Raw genomic sequence first — 20,111 nt, forward strand, 5'->3', positions numbered from 1 at the left:
ATATTACTAGTGTTGCTTTTCAGCCCCAGGATTAAACGACGCAATCTTCTTTCCGCTCTCTAAATACATTTCTTATAGTAACCTTTTCAGAGATGTTGATCCAGCATCAATGAAGAGTCTTTTTACTGGCTTTCGTTTTATCAAGTTTTAATTTTGTGGCTCATTTAGCACTGAAGTCATGAGAAGAAATTGTGAATTTGATAAATCTTGGGGCTGAAAGAGTTTTCAACTGTTAATGGTAATGGTAATGGTAATGCATTTATATACCAATTCTTTTCTTCCTTCAAGAGTGTTTCGCGAGAGGGGTAAAGATATTATTTGACTCAAAAATTGAAAAACATAAATAAATAAAATAACAGTCAAAAGGTAATGCATTATGTGCGTTGTGTGTAAAGGCGCTTCCGTGATCTAGATTTTTAGCCAAATGGCTATTACGAATTTTATCAGTGGTAGCAACAGTCATAGGAGCCTGTGTAGCAGGGGTAATCGGGGAGGGGTGGGAATGGGGGAACGAGAAAAGTGGGAGGAAAATGAAAGAAAGTAAACTTTCCTTACACCCTCGACCCCCTTCCCAATTATGCCTGCTACGAAGGCCAAGCCTTTGGGTCAACATGTTAAGTGGACAACGATAAAAACATTTAAAAGTGCTTGTAAAACGGGCAGTTTTTAAAAAATAACATTTTGTTGTCAAAACCATCACTTACGCCCTCTTGCTCTTCAATAATCAAACGGGTCCAATCGTAGTTATCATTCATAATAATTTACATTTTGTTTTAATTTCAACATCTCATGATTCGTTTCTCGTATTAGCTTTTTAGAGAACAAAGATATATATTCAGACAATAAATTTGAAGATAATTGCAACGTCAACAAAATAAAAAAAAAAAAACATTGCTTTGTCATATATACTGCAAACCAGTTAGCCAATTTAGTTATCTAATATCTTGATGCAGAGCCATCTCCGACTTGGCTTTCAACTACAGAAAACATTTAATTTTCTACATCAGCTACTACGACATTATTTTTAGTAAACTACAAAAGCTCTACCTATCAAATTCACTTTCATTATGAAAATTCCCTAATTATAGACACAAATTCCTATGCGGAAGATTAAATACACATACTCTTACCTAAACTCCAATACCACAGTGTGATCAAAACGAACCCCCTTACAGACTTAACGTGTGCTATAAAATCCTACAATTCATGCTTAAAATTCCTGATTTAGATTTGATTTCGGACTTAAGAAGTATTTTTTTCAAATTAACTCTTTCTCAAATAGTAGCAGTTAATAATGCAAAACTAGCTAGACCAATGTGTTCACAAAAATATCAGCATTTTAACATTCAGCTGAGTCAAATGTCTGTTGTTAAACATTGTGCCCATAAAATACGATTTCCGTGCCCAAAAACATTTTAAGATCTTTTCTTAGTTATGTTCTCAAGGGGAAGAGGAGAAGAGGGCTGGGGAACCGAAGATACATAGAATAAAAGATACTAGCGTTCTTCATACAGTGCTGTACACAACTTGGTTGTAAGAATCCCACAGGGACATAACAATGTCATGGTGAACCATTAAACTGTAACTCAACAAAACATAATTTTAGGGTTTGGGAAGAAATATCATGGGGGTGTTAAATGCAAATCAAACTCCCACCCACAAAAAAAAATTGTGACATGTATAAAACGAGTTTCCAGTTATACATTCAAGGCCTTGGAAGGGGTTTACAAATGGCATAATTTATTATAGAAGTATAATTATCACTAGCCTATTATGCTGCACACTGCAACATCGCCACTTGGATTTATAATGTCTTTGGTTAGTTATCTTGCCATGACTGAAAGAGGTCGTAATCAAAAAGTATAGAATGAGGGATACACATTCACTTTCAAGGTTGGAATTCTTGCTTAATATAAACCCAACAGCTAAGGTTGCGGGTGTTGGGAAGAATGTTTTGTCTTATACAGGGGTGTATATTAAAGAATTATTCCATGAGCATGCATTGGATATGAGATGATAGATAGCCTACCTAACTCACCTATCATAGAGGTGATAGGTAGGTTGTCCCAAGCTATAATCATTTTATGCACATGTGGAATAATAATTACTGTAATGCTTTTCTCACTGAGGCATACACTTACCATGTTTGTGAGACATAGCATAATGGCTCATATACCATGGCCACTAAACCAACCAAAACCTGACATTGCAATATCCAATGACCCAGTGTTCAATAATGGTATATACAGTCATATACTGGCCAATATATACTTTCCATAGTTTCAAGGTTCTGGTAGCATCAATGTTATTTTTAAGGCTAGAGAAGGGGGTTAATAATTTCATTAAGGGGGTTACATTAGGAAGATTCCATTATACAGGAGAACCACATAACTATTAATAATATTAATTTTAAGATATGATTAATATATTATTGCTAGCCTTTGTCTTTGTATTTCTGTTGTCTTGGTGGTACATAATAATTTTGTGTTGGTTTGTTTGATCTTCGAGGTTTGGAATAACCACTTGAATTTGGGCTGGATCTTCCTCTTCCACCTTCAGGAATACCACTGTAAACATCTAAAAAAAAAAAAAGACTGAGCGTCTTTTGCTTGGCTTTGGTATCCTGCTGTGGGCCACAGACCCAGAAGTCTGCAGGACGAGTCAAAATATGGCGTAACTCATACAAATTTAACACAATCCACTTTAAGTGCAAATCTATTTTTAATGAACTACTGACTCTTATTTAACCTGCTGGCAGAGTCGCTTCAATCTTTCCTAGATAAGTCAACTTCTTTAGGAAAGATGGAAGTGACTCTGATAGCACGGTTACTCTTATAATAATTATTGTTTTGATATAAATTTGCCTACTAATGATCTGATATATAAATAAAAATTCTTTTATCTTTGCACGTCATTCAGTAGCATTTTGAAAATAACATTATTGAAGTTCAAATGAGGCCTTTAACTAATGTTAAATTAAAGGTTAAAAATCCAAGCTTTCACCAATCTTGGCTTGGATCAGGATCATGCCATTGATCGACAAAAGCTTGGAATTTTAATTCGAACTTCAATATTATTATACAATTCTTTTCTTGTGCTTGCTACTTCACCTTGTACTTTTGTATTTGATCATTTTGATAATAAAAAGGAAAATAAATTAAATTATTAATCTAGCTTTGCTTCCACTAAAAGCTAGGTCTCTCAACATAACTAGAAAATGTGCCATTATGGGGTAAAATTAAGCTACCCCACCTTGTCCTTGAATGTCCTTGACACCCCTTACATAATGCACACCAGCTCCAGTAGCCACTGCATAAGCTGCCTGACCAGGGCCCCCAGAGGAGGTTTGTGGTACAGCCCCATAATGCATTACAGGCTGGAAGGCTGCTGGACGTACTTCCTGATACTGGACTGTAGCTGGCTGCCAGGGAATTTGAGTTGGAATTGCCGTAGAGTGAACAATAGTAGGCCTGGTTCCAGCATGGAAAGGGGGCTGGCCAGTTACTGGGATAACCATCTGGGGTCTGGACACTATGTTGACGGGTGCCGGCTGTGCGTAGTAAGGCACCGTCGCAACAGCTCCCGTGGGTGGAGGCTGAGCATTACCACTTTCTCCCTGAATAAAAAAATAATAATCTTGCTAAGATTGCATTATGCCAAATACCTTAATGGCAACAATAATTAACAACTATTCCATGAGCGCGCGTTGGATATGAGATGGTAAATAGCCAACGAGGCGCGAAGCGCTGAGTTGGCTATAACTAATCTCATATCCAACAAGCGCGAATGGAATAATTGTTTTATTAAATTCTCCGCGTTTGGACATTGCTGTTGAAATTTACCAAATTTTTATATTTTAAGAAAAAATTTCTTTCAAATTTAAACGACCGGATGTTGAGGCAACCTCTGACCAAAGGGGGCGAAACCTAATGATCACATGACACGCGCAGCGCTTTGCATACGGAGTTGAATGAAAAATCGAAAGCGAAGAAAATCAGACACAGTCGGACATCTAAAATCCAAGAAACGTTTAAATGTACGAATTACAACCTTTCTGAGACTAGCATTCAAGTGCTTTTGAAGTTCCAGCTCATCAAGAAGCGTAATAGTTGTGCACATTTGAGCAAATGCTCTGCTGTGTGGTGCCGAGCGAAGGAAGAGATCAGGGCAAGGACGGCTTTTATCATGCTGAACTGAATTCCTCGCGGACGATTTAAAACACTTCAGGCACGTACAAGTGTACGAGGTACATGTACAACCTCACTGAGACAAGCATTCAGTGCAAGTTATTAAACTTCAAGCTTATTTGAGAAGCGTAACAGCTGTGCACATTAGTGCAAATGTTTTGCTGAGTGGTGTCGAGCGATGGAAACGAACATTATGGCCGCCGCTCGTACAGATTTCATAGATAAACCATCTGAAGTCCTCGTAAATTTGTAAAAACATAAAGGCAGGCATGAAGCTCTTCCTGAGAAATTTCTTCGATTGGCTTTAACCTCTTACCGCCAGGAGATGCAAGCTATCCTGAAATTTTTGAAGGTAACCGGTTGTTATTGTTGTTATGTGATCTAAAAAATCGTCAAATCTTGCAATTTTGAAGATTTTAAAGGAAACTTCAGAGATACGTACCATTAAATATATAGTGTCATACCGAACTTTGTGGCTTTTATTGTTGTTATATTGAGATGGCATTGTTTGGTATTTCTTTCTTTTCCTTTTTTTCCTACATTTTTCCGAAGAAACTTTTGCTTCCCGCCGAAAAAAAAAATTAGCTTAGTGACACCTGGGGCTTTCGTTTTCCATATAAGGTCAAACTACGGTATATGAGCTGATAACCGAGATTTAGTGAACCAATCAGAACGCTAGAAATGCAATATCCGAGGCTGAGAATTTAATAAGAACAGATATGGTGATTGTATGTAAAATTAAAGACTGAAGTAACTTTACATACAATCTGTTGAAAAGTTACAGCGATTGCAAAAGGTAGAAAAATCATCAAAATTGCTACAGTTAGGGACTTAAATGTGAAAAAGTTACCAAATGATACAGACTCACTGTTGTCACTTGTACTATTAAACGATCACTAAATAACTACTTTTGCCTGGATTGGAAGGAATGAGGTTACATCTTTGTTTAGCTGGGTTTTTCCCAGCAAATTGTTATGGAAAGTTGGAAAACACAATTCCAGATCACAAGGCATACAACTGAAGGAGACCAGAACTAGAAACATCAACATACTAGGAAGACTGGCTTGTTCACATAAATAAAAGGCGAAGCATCTTTAAGTGTTTAGACTAGAACTGCTTCACAAAGAATAATTATTTGATCTTTATTAAATTTCGCTATTAATTATCATTTCTATTGTTTGGTTTTCTCATGTAAAAATTGTACTATGATTCTATGCACTCTTATTATTCTTGTCTTTTGTTCTGTTCTACTAATTAGTTGCACGTTATATGCCAGTTAGCTGCACGTGGCAGTGACCAACTCGAAAGCCTAAGCTCCTCTTGTCACTGCTCACATTTTACTTTTGACATTTATGTAATTTTTAAATGTTTCCTTTATGTTACTTTTGTGATGCCTTGTAATTTCCTTTTGTAGTGAACTTTTGAAATAATGCATAAATAAAAAAATCTGAAAAAAAAAAATCTGAATCTGTTCACTGATCTTTAGTTGACATACATGTATTCAGTCTCATACACTAGAATCCCCAAGCTCTTTGGTTGCCTGGAGAGACTGAAGCTTGTATCAAACACATAAAGTCACATACTTACCCAGGTAATTATCGGAAAAGGTCTTAAAGAGGTGAGAGCAACAACATCACAGCTGTTGTGGAAATCCAAGAAAGACACAACACAGTTGACGCCATCAGGCATTAGATCCTCCATCTTAGCACTGTAGAACTGCAAAGTAAGAACATATTGATCAACAGGCAATCTTATGCTACTAGTTAAGAGAAAATTGCTTACATTTTAAGCCCCAAAGTCAGTTTACACATCACCATAACTGGAACCCAAACATCTCTATTTTGCACCAGCTGGAGAAATGATTGATTGATTGATTTATTGATTGGTTGGTTGATTTTGGTTAGAGGGGGGGGAGGAGATAATTTCCTTAATTCTCGTGACTAGAATGCTGGATTAAAGAGTTATACAGCTGTTTCGACAAAGGTTGTCCAAAAAAAGCGTAAAAGCGTACACGACAATGCCGAAAGGTAGTCTGACTAATACCCAATAAATGTCAATAAAAGCTCAGAATCTATATTGCCCGCCCTCGACTCTTCTCTATACGGTTGAGGCATTATGGATATTTCTGAGCTTTTATTGACATTTATTGGGTATTTGCCAGACTACCTTTGGCATTGTTGTGTACGCTTTTACACTCTTTTTGGACAACCTTTGTTGAAACAGCTGTATGTTGATGGAAAAAATATATTTCAGCCACTGAAGTAGCTTGAGGAATTAAACACCACCCACCAACACCAATAACTTATTATCAAACTTTGATGAGAGAACATAAAATTTCTTTAATTATTAATAATCTGAATGATTACGAAGTGTTTTTCTCATGAGAGTTTAAAAGTGGATCACTATTGGGGCTTTAAAACATTAATACTGAACATTCAAAGCAAAAAAACAGACAAGAAAATGAGCACTGAATTAAATATTAAAATTACTTATCAAAGTAATAATTAAAAGCTCATAGTTGTCTACACAGAAGATAAAATGCATTGCTAACGCCTTAATATTTCTTACCATCAGACATGTCTCTTTTCATAAAGTATGTAACAACTTGAAATGAAAGCTTTTGGCTAGCAATTTCATGTGGGCCTTTCTATCACATATAGTTTTAAAAATTAATTTGAGAGATATTAACAACATTTATTATTTTGTACTCATCAATATTAAGTTATCACCTGGCCATCTCTCCAAGGTGCCAAACAGTGGTCCCCCTTCTTCCAACCAACCTAAAAATAGTATCATTACATTAATTCTAGTTGTAAACTATTTTATCAAGGAAATAGACAACAAAGACACAGTTGTTAACATCAAAAAGAATGTTTGTTTGAACCAGTGCTGCTAGGGAAGGTTTGCTGTGTGCCTCATGAGTTTAAAAGAAAGCCTCAACCATCCTTGTCTCTTCAATGGACTAGTCCTGTGGAATTGTCCCCTTGTGCAATATTCCAGTGAAAAGAGGGGTCTCAGGTCAAAACCGTGGGAAAGTTGGCTTCTGGCTTCCTGGTTCAGCAAAGTGAATGGTAAACTTAGAAGATTTGGCGAGAACCAGAGCTATCGACCCTCAAAAATTTCACTGACACCAGACTTTGAAACTTATCGGGAACACTGTCATGCTTCCCAGCCTTGTTATACATATTGTAACTAATGGTCATGGTTGTCCTGTTGTAAAAGTGAACAAATTTCAAGTTCATGTACCTGTGCAGTTGTCATTTGAGTGGCTACTGGCTGTTGTGCGATGGTCTGCTGCGGTGCCATTTGCTGCTGTGGCAACTGAGCAGGACGGAGTTGGTACACTGGGTATGCCTGAACAGGAGGTTGGGGCTGCTGTGCATATTGGTATTCCTGTGGCATGCCTATCTCTGTCTGCTCTCTGCCCCCTTGCTCCAAGACAGGCTGATTTTGACTGACAACAAACTGTGCCTGTGAACGTTGGGATTCCATAGCCATGCTAACAAACTCAAGATGCTGCTGTTGCTGTTGATGAACATTTGGAGGAGTGAAACTCTGTGGACTGAAGTGCTCAGAGCCTTGGCGGTAATTTCTATGCCACTTCCCCTGACCAGCATATTGCTGAGCTGTATAAGACCCACGCTGCAGCTCTTGAAACTGCACTGGTTGTGGAATTTGCAATTGGCCGTGTGGTTCTTCTACATATTCAGTTTGGCGGGTGGCTGGTGCTGTACTAAACCTTAGAATGGCATTGTCTTCCTGTGCTACAGATGGTGGGCTAGATGCACTAGAATAACCAGCTTCTACCTGATCGTCATTGCCAGCCTCTGCCTCTTGCTGTTGATTATGGTGTTGATAATGCTGATGATGGTGCTGGTGCTGGTGCTGTTGTTGTTGTTGTTGTTGCCGTTGTTGTTGCTGCTGTTGTTGCTTCTTCTGTAACCTTGGAGGCAAGCTTTGATTATATGGTCTAGAATCATGATCATGCCTTCTGGAACCTTTCCCTTTGGGCTGACCGGGGTTTTGTTGCTGCTTGTTATACTGCTCCCTCTGAGGCTTGGACTGTTGTCTTCCTTCTCTTTGTTGTGGCGATGTTTCATGTTTTGGTTTTTCGAATTCTCTTGGAGTAGCATACTCACCCTGTCCATCGCCTTGCTGTTCTCTTGAAGGAGAGCTATTTTCTGTTTTCTCCACTCTTGAATCTTGCTTATGCTGCTTGGGTTTAACATCACTGTCTGGTCTCGGAGGTGGTCTGGGCGGAGGCCTTTCCTGCTGTGCCTCATCAGTCTTTTGGTTCTCTAAAGACTTCAGGGGCCTATGGGTTTTTGTATCTAAAAATGCAAATTAAAATGGAGTAGAAAACATCTACGCATCTGCGCATCTCAGGATGGTCTGAGAACCAATAATTTCTTAGGAATAATGAACACAAATACAAAGATGACTTTCTGTTGCTTATGACTGTGGGAAAAGAAGATCTTATCCAGGGCTATTGAAATCCAGAAAGAAAATTGAGGATAATCACACATTTTTCAGAGATAATTATGCTTCAATTTGGAAAAAGATGCCATACATTGTTATGTTTTTAACACTTTTTGGAATTATTGTTTCTTAATTACTGGAATATCTAAAAACTGCATGTTTACCTCTCCCCCTCCCACCCAACGTTCCCTTGCTATTGCTAAGATCTGCTTTTCCTGCATATTCATAAACTGCACACAAAAAACCTCTGTATTAGGACACACCCTCCTTAAAGAAACAACAGGACTAGAGAGAAGTAAACCTTTGAAGGTTGGATGATTACTGAGTCTTTTTCTTCAGCGGCAGACCAATACTGATAGGGGGAGGGAGGGCTGAGTTATTGATGTATGAGTGTAGTGGTGGAATTTGCAGATTGACAAAACGTTTCTGACTAGTTTAGTTTTACATGATTCTAAATTTTTGCCACTGTACAATCAGGAAAGTAACCTGACATCTCACAATTATTGTCATTGAATGCCTACACTAGCCCGTAAAAATATCAATAGCAAAAACAAACCTTTAACTGTCGGAAATTTATTTGACAGAAAGTCCCACAGAGCTGGCTCAGAGGGTTGTCTACTTCTGTAATCATCCACATCATCAGGGCCTTCGCTCTCGGGTCTTCCTCTCCCTGTCCAAAGGAAACAAAACTACATCACTCTTCAAGAGCTAGCGATTAAAATTTGATATAATATTGAAAAACACTGTCTTACTCTTTTTACTGATGATTAGTTTCACTTTAACTCAAAGAAACATCATTTTTTCATCTTTCTCATTTAACCCCTCCTAAAATGGACCTACAGTACTCGTAGACTTTAAAGTTAGAAACACCTTGAATAGCAACAAGAAAATAAATTCTTGACAGCTTTCATTTGAATGGTCAGGATATCATCCACAGGCGTTTGTTAGAACCAACCGGTAAAGCATATTTTAAGAAAACATACCACAGGAAAGAAAAATAATCAATAGCTTTTACTTGAATGGTGGATCTTATCCGCAGTCTTATAATAATAATAATTATTATTATAGTTTCAGTTAGAAACAAGCTTGTACAACATAAGAGACAACATCACAGGAATGTACTTTCCGTAATTTGATTTGGGATTCCATCTAGACACATAATCAAAAGTTAGAAAAACATTACCTATAATTTCCAAAAACAAAAGGTCTTATGGTTTTTATGATTGGCAGCTAACTGGTTTATTGTTTTTTGTTTATACCTGCTTGTTCTCGTCTTCCACCTCGACCTCTCAGCCTCCCACCTCCTCTGCTAGGTTCCTGAAGGGTGAACATAAATGATCATTCACTAGTGTGCCAACCACCATGTACAATAACCACCTTTCTCCAAACATCACGATATGGAATCACAAAACATCAGCATTATGTTTAGCACTAGGAATAGGACAAGATTTAGGTTAGGGTTAGACCAAAATTTTGGGCCCATTTGATTCACATTTATAAAAGATCTGCAATATTACATTACATTTAGTAGCATTTCCAACAGGATGTGGGACCAAGTCATTTTCAGCCTTGAAAAAGGAAATAAAGACTCTTCTGTGAAACATGAAGTATTCAAAGACGATTTGGCACCCATAAATTTACCTTCAGTTAACATTCTATTAGGAATGCTTGGCTAAAAGCAATCCGTTAGACAGCGTTTTATGTGTTTGTTTGCAATTTATACTGTTTGTATGATCTCCATTCATTCTATTTATCTGAAACCAGAACAAGAGACTACCAAGGGTTGCTATATGAAACACAAATGACTGACATGTGTGATTGTATTTCAAAAACACAATTTTGACTGCGGGTTTTCATTAAGTTTTGAAGTAGAAGGGCACATGATGTTGAGTAGGCAGGTACCCTGACTAGGGGGGTCTTGGGGCATGCTCCACTGGGAAATTCCTGGGAATGCATTTTCCTGTATTCTACGAAAGAAATTCTCCTTTTGTCACAACTCATCATTTACCAAATTATAGTAGAAAAGAATGGTTCAGTGCTCCCTGACAGTTTGTTTATTCCACTGCTGAATAACAAAAATAAAACGTCTTGAGATAAATCCAACAGCTAAATGGACAAGAAAAAGTTCAAGAGGCTGGATACCCTGCTCAAAGTAGCTGGGTGTCGGTACCCGGGTCCCAGTTTCCAATAAAAACCCTGTAAGTGGCACTTAAAACTCCTCCAATTAGCTCATTCACCTGTGCTCTTAATAAAGGCTTTTCTGTTCTCTCACTACGCTCTGTTCTGCTGTTGTGTCTATCATCGTCGGCCTGGTTAAATCCCTGTCTTGGTCTGTCATGATTCCCTGACTCAGAATAAACAGGTCTAGTGTCTTTTTCGCGCTCATTAGTCAAACTTGTTCTCCCTTCCGCCCCATATTTGCTGTTTGTTTTGTCAGAATTCATCCTCTTGCTTTCTGCTCTTTCGTCCCTTTGGTGATTTGTAAATTTTTTGGCAGGGCCGTCTTTTTGATCTTGAGTGACAGGTCTGTTGTTTCTGCTATTATCATTTGATCTGGTTTTTGGTGGAACATTTACATCTCTGCTTTGAGCACTTCTTGTTTTATCAGCACTGTTTTGCACAACACCATTAACTGCAAAAGAAAAGTTGATTTCTTAATCCTTTAAGGACGGTGCCCACTTTTGTTGCTACCCATACGTTCTGTGCATCTTGAGAGATACTCAGGTTTCCTATGGCTGGGCCCTACTAATACAGGGATATATTTGCCCAGTTTAAAACTATGCGGAGAAAGCAGAACTTAGCAAGTGCTCTTGGTGTCCAAAACGAAAATTAGGGGTAACCATGCATTTTTCAGAGAGTGTCACATCACAAATTTGCTCCTGGGAGATGAAGGGAACAGGGACCTTTTCTCCCTTCAAAGTCCAGATAACTTACCAAGCCCAAATTGTTCCTCAACAGCAATTCAAATTTTTATTGATTTTGTTACTGTATGAAAACCTTACTGTACATGTAGTTTACAACTTTATGGAACACACTGGACAGGTGTGCACATATAATGATAATACTAATACTAATAATACTAATAATAATAATAATAATAATAATAATAATAATAATAACAGCCTAGTACATGCCAGTTATCAGCCACTTTCAAGAACTTTTAAAGAATTTTAAAAGGTCCTAGTATGGACATTGCTAATATTCTCTAAACTATGGCATTTGGAAAGATTTCATGAGACGGCATCAACTAAGTAAGTTTTTTTTCACTCTTTACGTCCAAATATCTACATGAGGTTTCTCCTCAGTGGTTTTCAGAGATTTTGTATGATACATACATGTACTACCTTTTGGATTCTCCGTTGATCTTCCTTTACTTTCACTACTGGGCTGTATTCCTTGACCAAAAGGCACAAATGGAGGAGGTCCTTCACCGCTCAAGACCATGCGGGAATGCTTGGCTAAAGTCTACAATCAGAAAATAAAACCCATCCAAACTTTTTACATGTACACTGGCAAGAAGACTTGGACTTTTATTTTCAAGAGTTTAAGCCGGATAAAAATGTTCATAGCTCAATACATATACATTGCAGGTCCTTAGGCTGCCTTGATTGCATGAACTACTTTTCACTAACAATATAAGGTGCAACCTAAAGAACAACAGAAATAAAAAGAGCATGATAAATTTAGAATGCCAATTCTGAGGCTTCCTGGAATGAAATAATTGAAGGTCTGAGAGCATAACCGACTTATGTCGAATTTTAGCCCGCCTTTCGATTTCGCTTGGATTTGTCCGAATTTTGGCTCTCCCTGGTTTTCAAAACATTTCGCGGTTTTACAATGGTGGACAAAACTCCTTGAGAAAACCAAACACGAACAGAACAAAAACCACTTGCTTACTTCTCCCTCCCACCCCCTCCCCCCTATGCAATGACAACCGAACACAGACAGGCAAAAAACTACACACTTACTGTTTCTCCCTTCATAATTCTACCACAGTTACTTCTCTCTCCCCCCCCTTCCCCCTTATGCAATGTTGATATGGGAAGTGATGCTTGCCAGGAAACTGTTCGTGACCCAAAAGACAACATTGAGTCAGGGGGAGGGGGAGGGGGAGGGGGATTTGGTAGTTTGCTAGTCTACAAGTGAACGCGTTTGGAAGGCAAATTTTTTGACAGGTTTTGTCCACGTCAGACTCGTTTTCCGAATTATCGGTAGCCTAAAAGTTTCCACTGTCCACGAGCCGTGTTTAGTCGCACCAGTTGTTGTTTCTATAAGTAACGTTTGAGATGATATCATGGTTTACTTTTGCCGGTTGTAACAAGCCCAAAATAGATCAAGGCAGTCGGGATAAACAACTTGCGTATCGTACTGGCTAGTTGGTTTCGCTTTTGTTTGGTGAAGTTTGTAAACGCACGACATCTATGGATCTTTTGAAAAGTTATGAAATTGACGAATGTAGTTCACAGGAACTGGTGGAAATGTTGTCCAAAGAATCCCTCCTTGGTAGTGATGACTGTGCCGTGGCGAATTTTTCAATTCGATTATCAAATCCCGCGGGAGCATCAGAGACAAATCCCGCCATGTGCAAGGTGTTTTGCAAGCCTTAGTTGTGGTTTGCCAGGCTTGAAATTCGGTATGTAACGATTAACTTGACAATTTCAAGGCAATGATTCAATAAAAGTACGATTAACATAGATTTTCAACAGTTAACACCGACTGCTCGTGAAAAGAATAGATAGTCAGTACCTTTTATTAGAACTGCCGTTAATCGTTGTTAATCGTTGTTAATCGTTGAAATGGCTACATGTCTTCCTGTTAATCGTGTTAGAATGCTAGTATTTTGCGTTATCAAGAGTGATAATTATGTCGACAAACGGGACAAAGCTGGATTTTACGCCAGAAAATGGACACATTTTCTCTTGGAGAATGTAACTGTTTACATTTCTGACATTCCTGTCACGTACGTAGTAGTTTGTAACAGAATCAAATAAAAGCGTGACAGCATTCTTTTCGTTGCTCCCGCGAAAAAGACTGCTTTCGTGTGCCGTGTTTCAAAGACAACGAGTGTATATTGAATACAAGTATTTAATACTCAGTGCATTGTCCTTTTGGTCATCCAGTGTCTATAATGTTACCGATATATCTTTACAAGATGGTAAAATTTCTCAATGGCATTAATACGAAACACAAAGCGGCGTGAAAAAATACTGGACAATGGTTTTCAATCGAATTGCAGTTCACATGCAAAAGTTTGGACAAATCCAAGCTACATCGAAAAACGGGGTTAGAAATTCGACATAAGTCGGTTATGCTCCCAGCCCTTCAATTGTAGGGTTTTATGCAAAGGAGGCATGTATCTCTTTTTTGACTGATTTCTTTTTTTTTCTCACAAATTCTTTCCACACAGACCTATTTGGACAAGAAGGATGTTGTCCCAAGATTTCTTTTCGCTGGATTGTGGGTCTACGGGCTCACAATCCTCAATATTTCTGTGGTCAGGAATAATTGCTATGGATTCATATGCAAATCAATTTTGTGGAATAATTAAATAATTGGACCTACTGTATTTACATGTAATCTCTTCATAACCATTCAGAATTCCAGTAGCTAGATAACTTTGTTATTTCTTCAGCTGTTTCCAAGCCCAAATTTCTCCGCTTCTGGAAGTTAACAGGACAATTTGATGATTACCTTATTCAATTCCCACTTCTCCTTGAGCTTCTCAACTTCTCCACCTAAAACCTTGGTATTGTTAGAGTCCAGCGCCAGGAAGTTCTCTTGAACAGTAATGGTGCCTGTTAAGCAAACCTTGGTGCCAGGGGGTATTGATAAGCTGTTGAACAATAAAACAAATCAAGCATTATCCACCCTAACTCTGGAATGGTTCAAAATATAAAATATTTCCCTGCAAATAGAATTTTTATGCCTTTTCCTGCCTTTTGTTAGCAGTTAATTGGTCTGAGTGGCCCTGGGTCTTGGAGTCTTTGTCACAGGTTTGGCGGCAGCAAATAAGAACGAGGTTTAAGATAGTATGACTTCTAAAGCAGTTAAGTTGTGCCTTGTTAACAGCAGCTAGCAAGCTGGAAATTTAGATCTATTCAGTTTCTGCAGTTTCTGCAAGCACAGCCAAAATTTTACCTGAGGTCAGGAATGGATGAAATTTCTAGTCCATGGCACGTTGAGTGTCCATCTGTTAGCTGGATCTTAAGCAGTCTTGGTGCATGGTTTGATTCTTCGTTAGCTTTAGGGGCAGAAACATTACGTAACTTCTGTATCTGAAGAACCATGGGGCCACTGACCTATTAGAGAATCAAGTTAAGCACGGCATCAAAAGTTTGCTAAGGATCAATTTTTTTTAAGCTTGCAATTAAAGTTTGTTTTCATCATTTGCAAGACCTCTTTTTCACAAACACAATGAACTTTTTGAGACTATTTCATGTCACCTTAATGCAGCTGGTAAGAAGAAAGCTTTTGTTTTTCTTTCTTAAAGGGACACGGTCACCTGGTGCACATGCGCATTAGATACCATTTCTTAGCTAAGTTGCATATCACACTTCATCCGCAAGTCTTGCGCTGAGAAAAAAAACCTTGTCGAGTCGAAGTATTTGCCAGTCAAAATTGTTATAGTGATTACAGACTTAATGTCATATTAGAACACTCATTTTCTTGATACCATGGAAAATTTACTGATGGACTTGTCCAGGGAAAGCCAAACGTCAACGAATACCTCTGAAGTAGAAGAATCATTTAATTGTTTATTTCGGTATCCGGTCGTGTGAAAAATTATCTTAGCTGTTTCTAGGTTTCACAGTGTTTGCATAATAAGCAAATTGAGTTCAAATATTAGAGAATATGTCAATTTTAAAACGTATGGTAGCGAATCGCCTGAACTGCAGTGTAGCGAAACGACTTTGTAGCGAAACTACCGGTAAGCTTTATTTCTGCTTTCAATCATATATTTTGCGTTTATAATTTCGTTTCTACAACTTCTCTATTATCTAAATTTAGGAACCAAACCCATGTCATTACAAGAACGCTTGCTCGACCCGTAGAAAACAAGGTTCTAATAGAGGTTTTCCTTGTCGAGGAGATAATCGACTGTGTTCCGAAGCTTGTCTTTGTCTGAGCTCCAAACCAAGCAGCTATGACGCGGAGTTCGAATCGTTCACGAAGATTCCCTCCGCACGAACCTTTCGCCAGGTTGAGAAAATGCGACTTTCCAAATATATATACTGGAGATTTGTTCTCCAATGTTTTTGATTGATTTCTCTCATTATATTGGTCAATGCAGGCGATTTCTTCCGCACGGCGCCTTCACGTTTCCCACCTCTTCTTTTCATGTTCCGTCAAAGACGCGATCCATACTGTTTTTAACCAAATATGATAAAATAATACCATAGGATGAGCAAAAGCATACTCAGAAACAGGTTTCCAGTAAAAGATTGAAAATCCAATAAAACACTGGGAAGATTGAAGCGGATTTCTAGATGCATTCGACGCATACTTTTGATTTCGGGTTGAGGTGCACGTTTTTCAAACTGACAAAACTAGTGTCCAGGTCAGCGCGGTCACAAAGGTGACTGTGTCCCTTTAAGGAATAAGATGAACTCACTAGATAGAATGTTTACATTAATATGTAAACCTAATTCATTTGGTAACCAAAACCTATGTTTGATGCATTAACATGACTGTATAGAAAGAGAGAAAGCACACCAATCAGAAACCCTAGGCCCAAGTTTTTGAGGGTGTTTCCTTCCCCACCCCCCTCCCCCCCACCACCAAAGCTTGTCTTCATGTGATCTATTGCTGTCACTTTTAAACTGGTGCCCAAATAAAGGACATTTGATTGTACAAATGACGGAATCTGTTTCATTAATATTTTTAAGTGTGTGTTTTGGTGTCCAAATCTACATACAAGTAAGACTACTTGGAAAAGACAGTTAATAACTTACATGCAAAAATTCCTAGCTACTAGTCCAAAGTTTGCAAGTGTAGATCCACTTTCAAAATATCCTTTTCGTTCTATACCCTTTTAAGGATGGTGGCTGCTAATACAGAAGTATTTTTGCACGGTTTATGACTATGCGGGAAAAGTAGATTTTAGCAAGGGCTATTGGAATACAAAAAGAAAATTGGGGTAACCACACATTTTTCAGAGATAATTATTTAAGCAATGATAATTCAAAAAAGCAGTAAAATGCAAAGCAATGTATGGTGTTTTTTCCAAATTAAAGCTTTATCATCTCTGAAAAATGCATGGCTACCCCCAACTTTCTTTTCGGATACCAGGAGAACTTGTAAAGTTCTGCTTTCTCCGAATAGTTTTAGACCACCCAAAAATATCCCTGTATTAGCAGGCACCACCCATGGAAAACCCAAGTATCTCGAGATGTGCAGAACGTATGCGCAGTAACAAAAGTAGGCATCATCCTTAAGCCAATGGTAGTTCTGGACAAAACTAACTCTCACTTCTAATGTCTTGAGGTATTAAAATTCTGATATAAACAAATTAAAGCACATACCGCTTCCACTTTGCCTTTATTGATGTCATCAGGGAGATGTTTGATACCATACTGTTTCAAGTCAAGCTAACGAGTGAATGAAAACAATGCACCAATATTTGAAACAAGTGAATATCCTTTGAAGAAGATGATGATATTATTATTATTTGGTTTTCCATCCTTCCAAATCACAACCTATTTTTATTTAGCGGGTGCAGGATTTTTGAAGGATGACATAAGTGAAAAATACATGGGACCAAACCAAATTCTATTGGACATTCCAAGATAGGTTTAAGACAAATCTGAGTCTCGAGCTGATGCCGGAATTAAGTATGGCTTCTTTAGCATGAAAAAGCTCATTGAAGGAGTATCACATTATTTTATACCACTCTCCTGTATTTCATATTCCTGACATGCGGCCTTCAATTCCCTCAGGAAACATTGCTCCAACATTTTATCTGTTGTTTTGCGCTTCGTGTGCAATAAAAACCTACAATTATGGGTAAGATCCCTTTACGTCGTAACCATTTAAGCCCCCAGTAATGATGAGCATCTAATTTCTCCCAACAATACCACTACTTGATGAAACATACAGGTTATGAGAATGAAATGGTCATTATAGATAAAATGTCTTGATATTTTATCAAATTCTCCCAACATGTACTATGAGAAATATATGAAGGACACTGAGGAGAATATGCATATTGTGCAACTCCAAAAAAATCCATACTCCCCCCACGGAAGGTTTTTTTGTTTTGCACCTCCCGTCCCCCCAGGAAATTCCAGTATAGCTTCATACATTGCTTCTAAAATTTTGACTTTTAAGACCCCCCTCCCCCTAGGAATTTAGATGACCTTCCATGGGATGGGTATGGATTTTTTCTGGAACTACACATTGATATTGGGACAATAAGGGTTAACAGGCCTTATTACAGTTTTTGACGCCATTTTAATGAGTAGGCAAACAGACTTGAAATAACAGTGTTTGTGTGGGAATCCGATGTCAAATAATTTTCATTAAACATCGCTTCTGAAAAATTCATGAATTGGAAACTTTTGGCACTAGGAAAAGGATTTTAACAAAAAAATTGGAGGGATGTAGCTGTGCCAGAAAGCGTCCAGTCATGTTTTGAACTTTCCATACATTTCCCTGTATCTTTTCATATGAACTATTTTTAGTAGCAGTCACAGCTGGTTCGCTATACAGACAAATGTATGGAAAGTTCAAAACACGACTGGGTGATTTCTGGCACAGCTACATCCCTCCAATTTTTTTCTTAAAATCCTTTTCCTAATGCCAAAAGTTTCCAATTCTTGAATTTTTCAGAAGCGATGTTTTATGAAAATTATTTGACATCAGATTTCCATACAAACACTGTTATTTTAGAGGTGTTTACCTACTCTTCAAAATGTAATGTAAAGTAACAGGAGAATAATATTATTATGAAAGAGCAAAGCTCTCACGGGAAACAATAATAATAACTTTATCTGAGTCTCAAATCTTAATAGCCGAGCATAAGTGCCCCACTAATTGGGGAGACCAAAAAAAATATAAAGTAAAATCTATTCAACTGAGGTTAAGCAAAGTTAAGAAAACAAGCAAAATTCATCCAGAGAATTCTGTGTAGTAGGCGGAAAATTCTTTGATCTCCGATGCCTAATGAACACCCTGCTATTGGGACTATGGGGGTTAGATGTTACATGTAATTCCTAAAGGAGAAGTGTATTAGTAGCAAAGCCGAATAAAATGAAATGAAACCTAGAAAATGAAAAGACCAAAACTGTTAGTCTACTTTTCTATTTCTTTTCAGTGATATGTTTCAATGCTCCAGGAGTTGTTAAATGCCTGAATGAGAAAACGAAATAATTAATTTGTCCAAAAAAAAGCCTCAGAGTAGGTTCTTCACAAGACTCACAAACCCATAAAATGTTATAGCCAAAAGAAAGGATTAGAAGGGTGGTTCTGATGAGCTTCACTGTACTGGAACGGCAGAAAAATATTCCAAGTATGTTTATAAACTTATTCCCTAGGAAAAATGGCAGCTACAGGCAGGCAAACCTGGGGTCTGTGGCACTTGGATAAAATAATCATGACAGTAAGCTTGGTATTATGTAACGTTTGTGCTTTTATCCCTCTTAAATTAATCTTTAAAGTATCATGCGGTTACAATATAAGATAGGCACGAAGTGGACGTAAACGCCATCAGGAAATCAATTAATAAGGGAGCCAAAATAATTGACAATCGGATATCCCGTCGTAAGGTGATTCATAGAAACATTAAACTTTAAAATGTTCATATTTAATGAACGGTGGCAAACAGCTTCATCGACAAGTAAAATCCATCCAGCGACGTTTTACAACTGAATTGTACAGTACAGTAATTGACAGTGTGAAAGAATATGTTTACGATGCGGGCAGAAATATTTATCGAGCTGGAAGAAGCTCTTAATTTCGTAATACGCTTAAGCTTACTCACGTTTAAGGCTGCCTTTGACATCTCCTGCAAAGATGGCTTCTCTTTGTTGCAGGCCCTTTCACACTCTGCAATCCCTTCAGAGGAGAGAAACCTGCAAGTGGAAACGATCGTTTTATCGGTGGAAGCCACAACAGTTTTCCAAACAGATCGCACACCTTTCAGATCGATGTAAATGACGCGAAAAAAACCGCAACTTCCAAAATTTATCGCCGAAATGAGCGCAAGAAATCAAGGGCGCAAGGCGAAACAACGCAGCGCCAAGCTGACTTTTGAACACAAAGAACGAAAAACCCGCAAATTAAAATGTTATGGCAATTAGGAAGGAAACCCACCATCCATTTTCTTTCAACTTTGCCTCCATGCCACGAAGAAATTCTTCCACTAGAAGCCTCTTCGATGAGACACCGCTGTATCCAAAAATTGCAACTGCAGGCTCAGTAGCTTTTTGTGAGAGAGGTCTGGGGATG

General features: G+C 38.0%; 1 protein-coding gene across 2 annotated transcripts; it reads right to left on the reverse strand.

Moving 5' to 3' along the window:
- Positions 1-750: 750 nt before the first annotated feature.
- On the reverse strand, positions 751-20,091 carry LOC146471576 (uncharacterized). 2 transcript variants are annotated; one of them, XM_085120100.1, is made up of 14 exons: positions 19,977-20,091; positions 19,645-19,735; positions 17,189-17,254; positions 14,805-14,965; positions 14,358-14,499; positions 12,002-12,131; positions 10,904-11,298; positions 9,926-9,983; positions 9,223-9,336; positions 7,434-8,518; positions 6,917-6,967; positions 5,775-5,903; positions 3,253-3,616; positions 751-2,577 (listed from the first exon to the last, which is right to left on the reverse strand). In XM_085120100.1, the coding sequence occupies exons 1-14, from the start codon at positions 20,003-20,005 to the stop codon at positions 2,435-2,437; spliced, it is 2,958 nt and encodes a 985-aa protein (XP_084976226.1). In that variant the 5' UTR covers positions 20,006-20,091; the 3' UTR covers positions 751-2,434. The 2 variants fall into 2 exon arrangements, with proteins under 2 accessions (XP_084976226.1, XP_084976227.1); XM_085120101.1 differs by having other exon boundaries at positions 12,011-12,131; positions 19,977-20,090.
- Positions 20,092-20,111: the final 20 nt, after the last annotated feature.

Source organism: Pavona decussata, unplaced genomic scaffold (genome assembly GCF_977016875.1).
Source record: "Pavona decussata unplaced genomic scaffold, jaPavDecu1.1 SCAFFOLD_102, whole genome shotgun sequence".
NCBI lineage: Eukaryota > Metazoa > Cnidaria > Anthozoa > Scleractinia > Agariciidae > Pavona > Pavona decussata.

What these genes read in the sequence shown, in the direction of transcription:
- LOC146471576 (XM_085120100.1), bottom strand. Translation starts at nt 20,005, where the DNA reads ATGGAGGCAAAGTTGAAAGAAAATGGATG. An exon ending in ATAAAGGCAAAGTGGAAGCG is followed by an intron (nt 14,966 to 17,188) that starts GTATGTGCTTTA and finishes ATTCTCTAATAG; the next exon opens with GTCAGTGGCCCCATGGTTCT. An exon ending in GAATCCAAAAGGTAGTACAT is followed by an intron (nt 11,299 to 12,001) that starts GTATGTATCATA and finishes TTTCTTTTGCAG; the next exon opens with TTAATGGTGTTGTGCAAAAC.